We start from the raw sequence: 13,958 nt of genomic DNA on the forward strand, positions 1-13,958 counted from the left end.
AAAAAAAATTCAATTTCCAAGTACATTTATTATGTGTGCATTATACAACCCTCAGATTCGTCTTCCCACAGCCAGCCACAAAACAAAGAAAACCATGGAACCCCTTCAAAGAAAAATATCAAACCCCCAATGTACAACAAAAAAAAGGCACAAAAGAGCAGAAAAACATAATGTAAAACGTCAAATCACAACCAAGAACGTTCAGTTTCAGCTCAGTTCAGTTCAATCTAGCGCAGTGTTGTTTGTTGACCACACACCACAGAGCCAGTCTGCCCCAGTCAAAATAGCAACAAAGAAAAGGAACAACCAGAAACACACAACATGAACTACAGAGTCCATTTCACAAGCTGTGTTGATTAAACCTTGCCCAAGACGCAAGACTCTGGCAGCAATGAGCGAGAGGGAGTGAGACTGATTGAACACAGGCACCTTTCTCCAGGAGCAGTGAGCAAGAGGCCAGTCACTTGTAGGCTGAATACCAACTCACCTTCGGCTCTCATCCTCGTTGATTTCAATCTTCCTCGATGCTTTAATTGGCGAGATGATTTCTGTTTTGTTTGGCAGTAATTGATCATTTCTCTTTTTCGACTCGATTTCTTGCTGCTTTTGTTGGGACAGGAAAAGATTAAGTAAGGCTGATTTATATGCAATGGAGTATAATGGACTGACAGGTGATTTGATTATTTGAAGATAGGGTAAATGTTAAGAGAATTGAGAATGATAGAGCAATGCACAAAATTTTTTGGGAGAATTTAGTGGGTCAGACAGTGTGCTGATAAGACACTATCTCAAAAAGGATGTGTTATTGGAGAGTCCAAAGGAGGTTCACGAGGATGATTCCAAGAATGAAGGGGCTAACATATGAGGAGCATTTGGCAGCTTTGGGCCTGTACTCACTGGAACTTAGAAGAACATGGGGTGGGGTGGGCTCATTGAAACCTACTGAATGTTGAAAGGCCTAGATAAGGTGAATATGGAGCGGATGTTTCCTATGATGGGGGTATCCAGAACTCGAGGGCACAGCCTCAAAATTGAGGGGAACCTTTTAGAACAGAGGTAAGGAGGATTTTTATTTTTAGCCAAAGAGTAGTGAATCTGTGGAATGTTCTACCACAAACTGTGGTGGAGGCCAAGTCCATGATATATTTACAGCATAAGTTGATCGTTTCCTGATCGGTCAGGGCATCAAAGGATATGATGAGAAGGCAGGTGTATGGGGTTGTGGATCCGGAATCAGCCATGCTGCTCTGTTTTATGGCCTGGAGTGCGGAGGGAAGTGGACAATTAACGTTTCTGATCAAGACTCTTCGTCAGGAGTTAGAATGATGGAGTTAGCTTGAGTAGCTAAATATTTCCTGACCTAATTGATTTTGAGGTGATGGAGAACTGTCCTGAACCTGTACACTTCATCTGGTGAAGGTTGTCTTGTAATGCTGTGGTGTTCTAGGATCAATTATGGTCAGAGTAGTATACTATTTGGAGGAAAAATAACTCGTAGGACTCAGGAAGAGGGTGGAGAATGAGACTGATATGGTTCTCTATAAAGAACCATATGAACTCAGTGGCTAAATGGCCATCCTCTATGCCTAAATTCTCAAGGACATTGCATGTTCACGAAACAGAATTCATTCAGACAAGTGGAGAATTTCCCATTATATGCTCACGTGAACGCTGTAATTGGTGGAACAACTTTGTGATGTTTGGTGAGCCATTCATTATAGCCTTTGGTTTTCTTCTCAGACCATTCCATATAAAAATGTTCCAAGTGGCAGGTAATGTGCCCCTCCCACAATTCCCAGTTTTTGAAGTTCAAGAACTTGGAAATGGTAATGACACTGAATATATTCCAGATGATTATCGTGTGGTATAAAGGTTATTTGTTACTTGTCCCTGGATAAGTGGGGGTAGGGAAAAGTCTAAATTTTAGTTTTCAAGCTCTCTGTGTATAGAATTGGACACAGTCAGAATGAGTTAATATTCTCACTACTGACTTGCAAAAGGAGGGCTACCCTTGCCCTTGCCCTTCTTCTGGTAAGATGATGGCATGCTCAGTCACAGCAGCCTCTCCAGATCCAACAAATAGTGTCATAATTTGTTCTTTACCATCGCAAGACACTGCTGCATATTAAGAACACCATGTACTGCAGGTCGACCCCTCTAGCGAGTTGTTGATTAGTGGTAGAGCTGGACTTGTTGCATGTTGTGTCATTGCTTGATGCAGCCGCCCAAGGAAGGTGGTGTCAGAAATTGTGCGCGGGGGGTGCTACAGGTGGTACAAATGATTGTCTTAGATGTTTTTCTTGCGATCGGAAGACCCTGCTGGACCATTGGTAATCAGAATACTGTAAGTCTGGTTCACTGGGGAGGTGCATGGCCTTCGCTGTTCTGCTGATCAGGCCCTTGTGCGGTGGCGTTGCCTGGTGCAGCCACCCGGGGAGGAGTGTGGGAGAATGTGCTATATGCTGTTTGTGACTGTTGGTACTGTCTTTGGCACCTTGGCCCTGGAGGAACACTGTTTCATCTGGCTGCATTATGCGTATGGTTAAATGCCAATGAAACCTGAACTTTGTCATTCATGAGGCAACAGAGATGGTTGGGTTTGGGATACTTGCCTTAAGAGGTTCTGAGAAAATCGAATACTGGAATGCTAGTTAAAATGAAATCCGGCAAAAGTGGAGAGGGACTTTTTTTTTGGAGGGAAATGAGGTTGTTGTACATCTAAAGTGGCTAAAATATTTGGAATACTCTGCATTAATGTAGAAAATACTGATGAAATATTGATCCAAGTGGAGAGGGTAAAACTATAATATAAATTAGCCCTTCCAGTAAGGAAGGGATAGTTAACAATTAGAGTGATTCAGTTGTTTGGTCTGGACAATTGCATCCAGAGTTGCTATGGGGCAATGTGTGCTAAAATCTTTTAACCATCACTAGCTAGGGAGGAGGTACTTAAGGAATTGAACAGTTGCCAATGTGGTAGTCTTTTATGGAAAGACATTTCTAATAATTCCAGGCCTGAGAATTTAACTTTATTGGAGGGTAAACTTTTTGAAACTATAATCAGAGGGGGAAAAAAAAAAACAGGTCCTTGGACAGGTTTGAATTGGTGAAACCAGACTAGAAATAGTAGTCTAACCCAAGCTGAACTGTTTGACATAAGAGGTTAACCCTTCAATACCTGTCACACATTTAGTACAAATGATGCTGACTAAATAACTACTTCCTTCTCTAAAATAATGTTTTTTTAAAAAAAATCGTTTCATATCATAAGTTTCTATATAGACAGTACATCTTGATGACTCCTATTCCTGTTTTAACAGTCCTTTCCATGTGAGCCATCCATCCAGCAGAAGGTTCTTGGATTGTTGGTAAGTATGCTTAATATTATGAAAAAGATAACCCATCCAGACTAAATGTTTGTATGTTTCTGTATATGGAAGAGGGAAGTAGTCCGGGATCCAATTTCTCTCTACAACTACGATTATTAGGGGAAACTGAGTCTAAAAACCAGTGACTCATTTAATGTAGTTTGAGAGATGTTTCATTCATATTTTATATCAATCTCCTAAATTATTGTTACAAAGTATGATTTCTGAAAACTCACTATTTAATTTACAAATTTGGATTCACAGAGATAATACAAGTGATTTTTCAGCTTTTGTCTTTACTTTTAACTCCGCTTCTCAGATGCACATTTTTATAACAATCTGTGATTGGGACATACTTTTGATAAGCTCATCAAAAAAGCTTAAGACTTCATAAAATTATGAACATAAGTATGAACCCATGGTTTTTCTAAAATGCTTTTCACGTTTTGTTACAATTGCATTTGCCATAAACTTTGTCATAGTACAAAGATGGGATTGCTCCAAAAGAGAAAATTGCAAGCAATATTCTTGCACTCTGAAGTAATCTAGAAAACTGGAAATATTTTGACTCCAACTATGCTCAGAACTATATTTTGTTGAAGGAATTAATGCTGGAGGTGAACAGAAAATGAGTTTTTGTGAATGATAAAACATCCTTTTGATGCAGTGTCCAATACTTAATCAAATAACATTTTTTTTTATTTTAGAACAACATAGCAGAAGTAAAAGAACTCCATCCTCATCTAATGAAGAAGAGCTTCATTGAGCACATTAGGTAACAATTATTTTGCCATTTTGAGTTTCAGGATATTTGCCTTTTTTAAGAACTTTTTTGTTTCCTCCAGTTACTGCAATAGGTTTTTCATTGCGTCCAAGCAGGAAGTGCTAAAACCTGAAATAGAAAGCAGAATATTTTCCCTTAAGAAATGTACAAAAAAATTATTATATAGCAATCATGATTGGTTGGAATTTTTTTAATAGTTTGAATACACAACTTTTTACTGGGATGGGTGATCAACATTTTCAAATCAGTTTGTATAGTGTACAAGATATTAAGAAACATTTGTTTCATATGAAATTTAAAAATAGAGCAGTGCAATGCATAAACAGGCCCTGTGGCCCACCATATCTGCTCTGACCATGATGCCAAGCCAACTTAATCCCACCTGCCTATGCATGTGGTCTGTATCCCTCTATTTTCTGCCTTTTCATGTGTGTTAAAATGTCTCATCAAATGTTGTGTCATCTCTGCTTCTACCTGGCAGTACATTCCAGGTTCCTACCATTCTGTATTTTTAAAAAAACTTTGCATTGTATGTCTCCTTTCAACTTCCCCCTCTTAAACCTGTGCCCTCTCTGGGAATCTCTGCTTCTCAGTCCCATGTGTGACTCTCATTATTTTAGAGACTTCTATCCAAAAAACAGAAATACTGTATATTTTTTTTAAAAAAGTGAGGTAGTATCCGAAGATTCAATGTCCATTTAGAAGTTGGATGGCAGAGGGGAAGAAGCTGTTCCTGACCTGCTGAGTGTGTGCCTTCAGGCTTCTGTACCTCCTTCCTGATGGTAACAGTGAGAAAAGGGCATGGCCTGGGTGCTGGAGGTCCTTAATAATGGACGCTGCCTTTCTGAGACACTGCTTCCTAAAGATGTCCTGGATACTTTTTAGGCTAGTAGCCAAGATGGAGTTGACTAAATTTACAACCCTCTGTAGCTTCTTTCAGTCCTGTGCTGCAGCTCCTCCATACCAGACACTGATGCAGCCTGTCAGAATGCTTTCCACGGTACAACTATACAAGTTTTTGAGTGTATTTATTGACATGCCAAATCTCTTCAAACTCCTAATGAAGTATAGCCGCTGTCTTGCCTACTTTATAACTACATCGATATATTGGGACTAGGTTAGATCCTCAGAGATCTTGACACCCAGGAACTTGAAGCTGCTCACTCTCTCCACTTCTGATCCCTCTATGAGGATTGGTATGTGTTCCTTCGCCTTACCCTTCCTGAAGTCCACAATCAGCTCTTTCATCTGACGAGTGCCAGGCTGTTGCTGCAGTACCACTCCACTAGTTGACATATCTCACTCCTGTACGCTCTCTTGTCACCATCTGAGATTCTACCAACAATGGTTGTATCGTCAGCAAATTTATGGATGGTATTTGAGCTATACCTAACTACACAGTCATGTGTATATAAAGAGTAGAATAGTGGGCTAAGCACACACCCTTGGGGTGTGCCAGTGTTGATTGTCAGCGAGGACAATATGTTATCACCAATTTGCACAAATTGTGGTCTTCCAGTTAGGAAGTCGTGAATACAATTGCAGAGGGAGATACAAAGGCCCAGGTTCTGCAACTTCTCAATCAGGATTGTGGGAGTGATGGTATTAAATGCTGAGTTATGATCGATGAACAGCATCCTGACATTGCTGTTTGTGTCGTCCAGGTGGTCTAAAGCAGTGTGGAGAGCCATTGAGATTGTGTCTACTATTGAGATTTACGAGTGAGATTACTTGTAAATTTTGTAACTTCCAATGTAAAGTGCTAATCGTATGTCCAGGTACAAGTGAACCATCATTCCCTTTGGAGTTCCAGTATCCATAGATATCTGATACAAAGGTCCTACTACCAGAGCAATACTCATTAAATACTGGAGGATCAGGTCAGGCTGCCTTATTTACAGTGTATGCTATTAATTTAACTTGGCATGAAGGAGAACAAAATAAAGCTTTTTGTGTAACATATAAAAATCCAAACATTAATAGCATGATTTATTAAATTGGCACTCAGTCACATACTGCATAACTTGAGAGAATTTCAGACTTGTTTGATGCTTCCCAGGAAAAATGTCTGAGATAAATCCTTCATTAGCAAAGTCTTCCACGACATGCCAAAGTGAACAGACCATACCAAGAAACAAAACACTTTGAAAAAGCCAATTATTTCCTGGCTTAGGCCACTGTCAAATTCATTAAATCATAAATATTCATAAATTATTAAAATATAATTGAAATATATTGTAGGAATATGAGAAGAATTAAAAGCCTTATAAATGAAACTTGAAAAATCTTGATTAGCAGATAGATCTGGGCCATTAATACAGAAGCACAAATTTGAATCCTACCATGGCAGCTTGGTAAATTAAATCCATGGAATTAACCCTGGCCCTAATGGCAGCATTGAAACTACAGGGTTGCAGTAAAATCCATCTGATTCACTGGTAAGGAAGGCAAATCCACCTTACTTGGCCGGACCTTTGTGTATTTCCAGATGCAACAACATGCTTGCACTCCTGCCTAACTATCTATGCAGTACACAGGCAGTTAAGCGTTGGCAATAAATGAAATAGAATCTTAATTAATACTTGCATTGTCTCCTTGGAGCTAGAAATAATATCTGAGCTTAAAACTTTATATGGTTGAATATCAATTGTATTTTGAAGAGGTGATGTTGAAATCCATTTAACCTTGCATAGTTAATAGTATAATGACAATCGCAGTATTTTACATATTGATGGATTTTATTCCTTCCACTTGAGATGCTGAGAAATAAGTGTTTCATGGAATCTTAAGGAAAACCAGCATTAAGCAAGTTTGGCCTGGAGGTAGTTGGGATGTTTTTAAAGAACGAACCTTGAGTGGAAGAATTTGAGAGAATAGGGGTCAGTTAAAGTAGGCACTACTCAGTGAAAGAGCAAGAATAGAGATACCATGCTAAGAAAAATTGAATATTTGGGTGTATAGTTTAGTGGGGAGGAGAAGGGTGGTGAAGAGATGTGGTGTGGCATTGTGAGAATAGACGTTTGAATAAGACTGCAAATACCAAAGAGGCCATGTTTAAGAGGGTGGGAAGCCAGTATGTTCTAGTTTGATCAAGAATAATTATTGCAGAAGAATTATTAGGAAGATTTACTCAGTTAATTTTTTTTCTGCTTGGAGCAATGTTTGAGAGACCTGTTCTGATCCAGTATATTTTTTGGATTAAGTACTATCCTAATGCACATGGTGTTCTGTTTTTAGTGTTTTATTACATAACAAAGAAGTGGAAGTCAGTTACTTCGCTGCAGGAATAATTGCTCATTTGATATCCCGGGGGCTACATATCTGGACACTGGATCTTGACCTCCGGGCTTCTCTTCTGGAACAATTGGTATGTTTGTAAGCATTGCTTGTTTGATTTCCATGAGGATTTCTAAAGTATAACATTTATTTACAACAAAATTAATGGGCTTCCATTGTGAAAATGACTTGCATTTTCTTTGCTTGTATCTCTCCATCTGAGTTAATAAATTACTGTAAACCTCTGAATTCCTAATTTGTGTAGTATATGGCACCACATTGAAATCCATAATTCCTGCCCATCCACCATGTTAGTGACATTATTAAAATTTGCTAAACATTTACTTCCCTGTCCAGTTATTCTGAAGTAGGGGTGTTAGTTTTTTTTTCTGTAAATAGAAATAATGCTACATACAGTAGTTCAGTGCTGAGAGAAAAATCTTCATCTGCTAGTGATAAACAGTAAGCTGGCAGTTGTACAATTTATTTGATGTTGGGATTTTACTTAAACGAATTCACTCTAATGTTTGCACCGAAGTATAACACTCTTTAGGCTGCAAAGTGCAAAGTATTGTTTATGTTCTTCTATAAGTCTTATTTAATTCATTTTACATAATGGCACATGGAGATTGTTAAAGATGATTGAAGTTTGTAAGTCATGAAACAGTAACTTAAATTACGTAAATCTGAATTAAAAGTTTGTTAGTGATATTTGTGATCACCTACCATAATAGCATCTTTTTTAGTTTATTTCTAAAAAATAATACTTGATTATCTGCTGATAGATTAATCTACATTTTTTTTTCTTCTTCCTTTCAGCATTCAGTTATTTTAAATTGGCCAACACCAGATTGTGAAATGGTAGCTTATAGGTATGTTATATTTTGTTATTAGACTTGGAGATTTGTCTTTATCTGTCATTATACATATATCTCATCCTCACTCCAACTAGGCCAGCTAACTGGAGGGGATGTAAAGTGGGGTGGGTCAGTGAGGGGTTAAGGATGGCTTATCAAATATGTTCATGAACTCCACAATTCTTAAAGAATGATTTCAAACAAAAATATCCAAATTTCTTTCATAATTGTATTTGTGCAGATTATATGTTTGCTCTGTGCCTCTTGATTAAGAGATTGGCAAGTTTGGGTTGAAACTTCAAAGTAGTATTGAGTGCTGTACAGCTACATTGCCTTTTAGATGTAGTACTGTATTTCTAATTTTCCAATTTATCTAGTCTTACCACAGCAGTTATATGAATTAGTAATTAAGAATAAATTGAATTCAGAAGTCTACATATATCAATCAGGATGTAAATATTAAATGGTTGTTGAGTTTATTTAGAAAGGAATGAAACAGTTGATGAATATTCCTTGATCTCTAAATTTTGATGCAACTTATCTCAATGAACTTGCTTCACTTTTTAATGTAACAATGCTTCAACTGGAAAATATTGTTTTCCTTTCAACTAAATGAAGTATTTTTATTTTCCAGGTCATTCAGTCCATTTTTCCCATTGTTAGAGTGTTCTGACACACCAGGAGTACAGATTTGGGCTGTCTGGGCAATGCAGCATGTCTGCAGTAAAAATGGTGAGTTTGTGTGTGCACAGCCAAGATTAGTTAAGATATGTTGTCCATTTGGGTTACTAATTGTTAAAAGACAGATCCAATATTCTGGATTCTTGATTCCTGTAAGAAATTGTTCACATTATGTTAATTGGAGTTTACAGTTTTTAATTAACTTTGCCCTGACTTATTCATTAATGTAACACTTTTCGCATGCCAGTAACTCTTAACATTTGAGCCAGGAATACATATTAATTAACTTAAATTTCAGGTTTCACTGTTCAGTTGTCTAACAAAAGAAAAAGATTGCAAATGTTGATCAGGAATGATTAATATTTTGGGTGTGTTATAAAATTGGCAAATCTGATCCTGAGTTACCTCTAGGTGGGCTTAATTAGGCATCAGAATTACTATTAATATTATGGTTTTGATTTATGGTTCATTGATATTCATTGTGACTTGTATTATAGCAGTGACTACTGATAAATCATGTAAATTTCAAGAGTGGCTTCCAATATATTTTCTCTTCTACAGCACCTAGATACTGCAGCATGCTCATTGAAGAAGGTGGAATGCAACAGCTGTACAATATTAAGAACCATCCGCAGATTTCACCAGATGTTTTGCAGATTGTTATTAGCATTATTGAAAGTTTAGAGACATACATGATGCGCCATGGAAATGTCTCTTCCTGCCACAAAAAGCCACAAACTAAGCAGTGTGATCTAAAGAATAACCAGGATTAATTATATTGAGAGATTGTACCAGTAATTTACAAAGAAAACACTCATTTCATAAATTAGGCTCCTCTCAAAATGTTCAAGATTGCTCATAATGTAGCTTTGTTATCCCATTCCCATTGGGAAGGGAAAGGAGATCAGATCTCAGATCAAATACTACACTAGCCCAGTATAGCCAAGTAGCAGAAGAAATGTGAAACTCTGACCTATTTCTGTATGACTCAAAACTATACTGTTCCTGAAGAATTTTAAAAATCATTAACTTGTGTGGCAAAATTTATTGTCTTGAGTTCTATTGTACAATAGTACAACACAAAAGATTAGCCCTTTAATTCATTGTGGGGTATTTTTTTGGTAAAACTATCCAAAGTGATCTCACTTTCCTTGCATTTTCCTTTACAACTTTTGAAGTGAATGCTGGTTAAGATGGTGCTCCCTTTCTTTGTTGCTCTTAGCTGCACACCTTTGCTACACATTTCCACAACCATCTACAACCCTTTAGCCTTCTCTGCTTCAGTTGTAATTTTTTTATATTATTAAAAACTTGTCTGTATTTTCCACCTAAAAACCAATATCATTTTCTATAACTTTATTATCCTTTCTATAATGGATTAAAGCAGCACACTTTTTGGTTCAGCTATAGATAAATATACTGTACAGTGTCTGAATTCTTGTATGTCTGTTTCAATTTCTACTTCAATTCCATTTAAACATGATTTTATTCAGACCTTCAAAAAATACAGTATCCTTATTTATAAATTCTTATTCCTCAAAACATTTTAACAGTATTGCAGCCTTCATGCCTGGTCCAATTCGACAAGGGGAACCAAGTTTTTAAGGTTGGGGATTCCTGGAATCAGCAGTAAAGATTTTTGCTTACGTTACTTTAAAGGAAAGTTCTTTGAAAACATACCTTGGTGTCCAATCTCTCCAAAAAAAAAAAATTAATTCTTTTTTCACTATGATTGAAATATTGCATATGGAGTTCTTGGATTTCTCATGTGTTTTAGTATCAAGGGGTGTTTGCTTATTATTCCTAACTTGTAGAAGGAACAGATGATAAGTTTAAACTACTTTGGGTCCTACAGATGCAGATTATGTGCTTGTGGTGCTGCGGCTGTAATATTGCAGCATGATTTGATTTCAGTTTGACTCAGACCACTTCAATAGGATAATACTCTGGAACCTCCTGCTAATTGCAATTTGGGATGAAATTTTAGGGCTGAGTTAATCTGATGTTCTTTTCACCTGGCAATGAAAATGCTTGCAAATTCAGTTTGTGGTGATTGATGTTTTTCTCATGCCTTTGATTTCTGAATACAGCCTTGAAATAAATTTCTCTAGTACTTCTCAAACCCAATATTGTAGAAATACTAGGAATGAATGAAATACTGAAACCATGCACGGGATTGTTGAAAGTCCCAAAATATCTCAGTAAAACAAATGGACAATGATTAATTCACAGATATCCAATATGACTTTTGAATTTGAGTGGAATTACCATAATTGAAATGGTGTTTGCTGTTAAATATTTCTACAAGTTATCTAGATGCAGTTGACGTTGATCACAGTGGAATGTTGGTTTTTGGTGCTGTCTTTGCAAATGTTCATTCTACAAGCAGCAGCTTTTATTTGAGTAAATGTTGCTGATGAAATGTTTACTTAATCTAGATGCCACTCATATGCCAACCATTTTATAAAAGAAAGAATGGAAATGTTGAACTGTATTGAGCTTATTTTTTGATCTTTGTCCTGACATCTTTTGTTCCCTTTTTAAAACAATTTTGTACAACATGTTACCTCCCTCAAAGAAATATGCTTTTGAAAAACCTGAAATGGCTTTGTATTAGTGTATTATGTTTTTCGTATTGCCTGCATATGTTTATATTACTGGTTTTATGATTTTCTGCTCTGACTCTTCCCTTCAATACCTCATTTTTAAAAAATGCATTCTATTAAAAATATTTGATTTAGCATTGCTATTTATTGAAAATGTTAATTCTTTAGGGGAACTGGTTTGGGGCAACTACCTTGTTTTTCTGGGTTTTTTTCTTCTCTCCTCCATTGGTAATGAATGTGCACAATCTGACAAGACGATCAGTGAATACAGCTAGTTGTCTGTCTTGTTCATCTATGCTGGATGGTGTGTTTACTGCTTCTGTGGAAGGATTATTATTTTTTTAATTCATCTGCAGAAATGTGGTCTGAATATTACTTGTGTCACGGAGTAATATTTATGGCCTCCTGGATTTCTCTATAGATTATTTAGACAGACTAGGGGGTTCCCAACATTTTATGCCATGGATCCCTACCATTAACCAAGGGGGCCAAGTTGGGAACCCCTGATTTAGACGATGCACAAGTCAGTAATTGTGCACGACATAGATCATCAGAGTGCTAACCTTGCATGGTATGGAATGGAGATGCTATCTTTGAGTAGTATGCAGCAAAAAAATTATTGTGGAATAATTATATCACAGAGGCTGTGAATCCAAGATAGCACTTCTGTACAAGTACAACACTCCTTTGGTCAATGTCTTCTGGATAGATTATGAAACCATTTTTTCATTTCTTTTATGTTTGTTTCTTGTCTTGAATGTGATTCTGTAACTGGTTTGGGTGCTTCAGTGCCCTTGCAGTCTCTGGCAGGGTCTTGGGAGGCAGTGGCAGCATGAATGAACCTCACGGCAAGGAGGCTGCAAGACGGCAGAAGCCAACGTTTGGCCCCATTTTGCCAGTTAAAGCTCCCATTGTTCACCTATGAAACTGACAAGGGAGATTGAAGCATCAAAGCAAGTACAGAGGGTGAACACTGGCTGCTTGTCTTTTTGATTGGTTACTCTGTACCAGAGAAGGAAAGGCCTGCTGCTGCAGAGAGTGTTGACTAGGGTTGTCTTCTTTTCTGTGTTTTGGATTTGAACTTTAGATGAAACACCTTTTTTCTCAGTCTTGTAGTTTTTTTTTGCCTGATCAAGGCGCCTGATCCATTTCGTTTGTGTTTTTTTTTGCGGGGAGATGGGATTAGGGGGTTTGATTATGCTGACTTTCTTTTCTTTCTTGGTTTCATGGCTACTCGGAGAATTGAAGAATTTCAGAGTTGTATACTTTGATAATAAATGAAAGTTTGAAATATGTCCTTTTTTTTTTACTCTGCCCTGGAGCCCTGCAAGTTTATATCAACTGTTTGCAATTGAAATCATTGTTCAAGGATTAGTGTTGGATCAACACCCCTGCTCTGTCCTCCAGCTTGGATAAATAACCAGAACGCTACTTGAACCCAAAGGGTTAAATTGTAAAGAGGTTTTGTACAAAGTACAGTTGTAATTCAGAACATTAGGTTAAGGATTGGGTTATAGTTTAAGGGGCTTGGATAAAAGATGGGAGGGTGGTGTATGGAAATAAGTATCAGGGTTAACTAATCTGTAGCAATACATGAGCAAAACTACTGAAAACTGACCACCAACACAATATGTTGGGATTAAGTTAGCTTTCATATAGACCAAATGGATGCATGGTTCCTCCATCCTACTTTGTAATATTTTAATTAAGTATCTGAATGACAACAAATTTGCATTTAAATTAACCATTACAACGAAAGGTAAGTCAATCTTAACAAAATCCTGTTGGCCATGCAATTTAAAAAAAGAACTGATTTGATACACCCAGAAAATTTAACCTTCCCACATACCACTTATTGAAGGTCCTAGCAAATCACTAATAGCATTTATTATTACAGATTGAAACTCTCACTCCATGTTCACTTTCCTCTGTGCAGGAAAATTGTTAAAATAAATACACCCGAGTGATGTAACTGTTCTGAGAATGCTGTAAAGTGAAAGTCTGTAAAGTTGTCTAAAATCACAAAAGTTGCACTAGTATGCTATTTAGCTATAGATTAGTACAGGTCTTAGAATTACAGTAGTTATTTGGTACAGATCTGCACTTGTGATTCTACACATGTGGGACCATGGGAGTTGACAGTTTCAACTTCTACTGCAGTTCCCACTTGCTATTGTGTAGAAACGCTGAAAATCAATGATATGTAAATGTGCATTCAGGAAAAAAAGATCTGAAGTACTTAACTGTGAATGTAATTAAAATTTTTGACAGTTTGGACATATATTTCATTTCATTCTCCAGTAAAGTGGGGTAGTCGTTTTTCCTTAAATGCTGCCATCCCCTCCAATCGGTCTTTTGTAGGTATGACCTGTATTAGCAACAGGCA

General features: G+C 37.1%; 2 protein-coding genes across 4 annotated transcripts in view; one reads left to right on the plus strand and one right to left on the minus strand.

Annotated features, from left to right (window-relative positions):
* zyg11 (zyg-11 family member, cell cycle regulator) overlaps positions 1 to 13,810 on the plus strand; it is a 48,596-nt gene extending 34,786 nt beyond the window's left edge. For both annotated transcript variants that reach the window (XM_063064366.1, XM_063064367.1), the window contains 6 exons: positions 3,321 to 3,368; positions 4,076 to 4,143; positions 7,390 to 7,519; positions 8,248 to 8,300; positions 8,920 to 9,017; positions 9,528 to 13,810. In XM_063064366.1, the coding sequence (XP_062920436.1) occupies positions 3,321 to 3,368; positions 4,076 to 4,143; positions 7,390 to 7,519; positions 8,248 to 8,300; positions 8,920 to 9,017; positions 9,528 to 9,739 (609 nt within the window). In that variant the 3' untranslated portion in view covers positions 9,740 to 13,810. The remainder of the gene's footprint in view (positions 1 to 3,320; positions 3,369 to 4,075; positions 4,144 to 7,389; positions 7,520 to 8,247; positions 8,301 to 8,919; positions 9,018 to 9,527) is intronic.
* The window catches only part of echdc2 (enoyl CoA hydratase domain containing 2), a 45,258-nt gene continuing 35,337 nt past the window's right edge, over positions 4,038 to 13,958 (minus strand). Inside the window, exons 10-12 of one of the 2 annotated variants that reach the window (XR_010019922.1) lie at positions 13,817 to 13,940; positions 5,370 to 5,487; positions 4,038 to 4,260 (exon numbers count right to left, since the gene is read on the minus strand). Coding sequence is in view for 1 of the 2 variants with exons in the window: in XM_063064368.1 (XP_062920438.1) it covers positions 13,863 to 13,940 (78 nt within the window). In the remaining variant the exon portion in view is untranslated. The remainder of the gene's footprint in view (positions 4,261 to 5,369; positions 5,488 to 13,816; positions 13,941 to 13,958) is intronic. The other variant, XM_063064368.1, reaches the window with a different exon arrangement.

Source organism: Mobula hypostoma, chromosome 12, assembly GCF_963921235.1.
Source record: "Mobula hypostoma chromosome 12, sMobHyp1.1, whole genome shotgun sequence".
NCBI lineage: Eukaryota > Metazoa > Chordata > Chondrichthyes > Myliobatiformes > Myliobatidae > Mobula > Mobula hypostoma.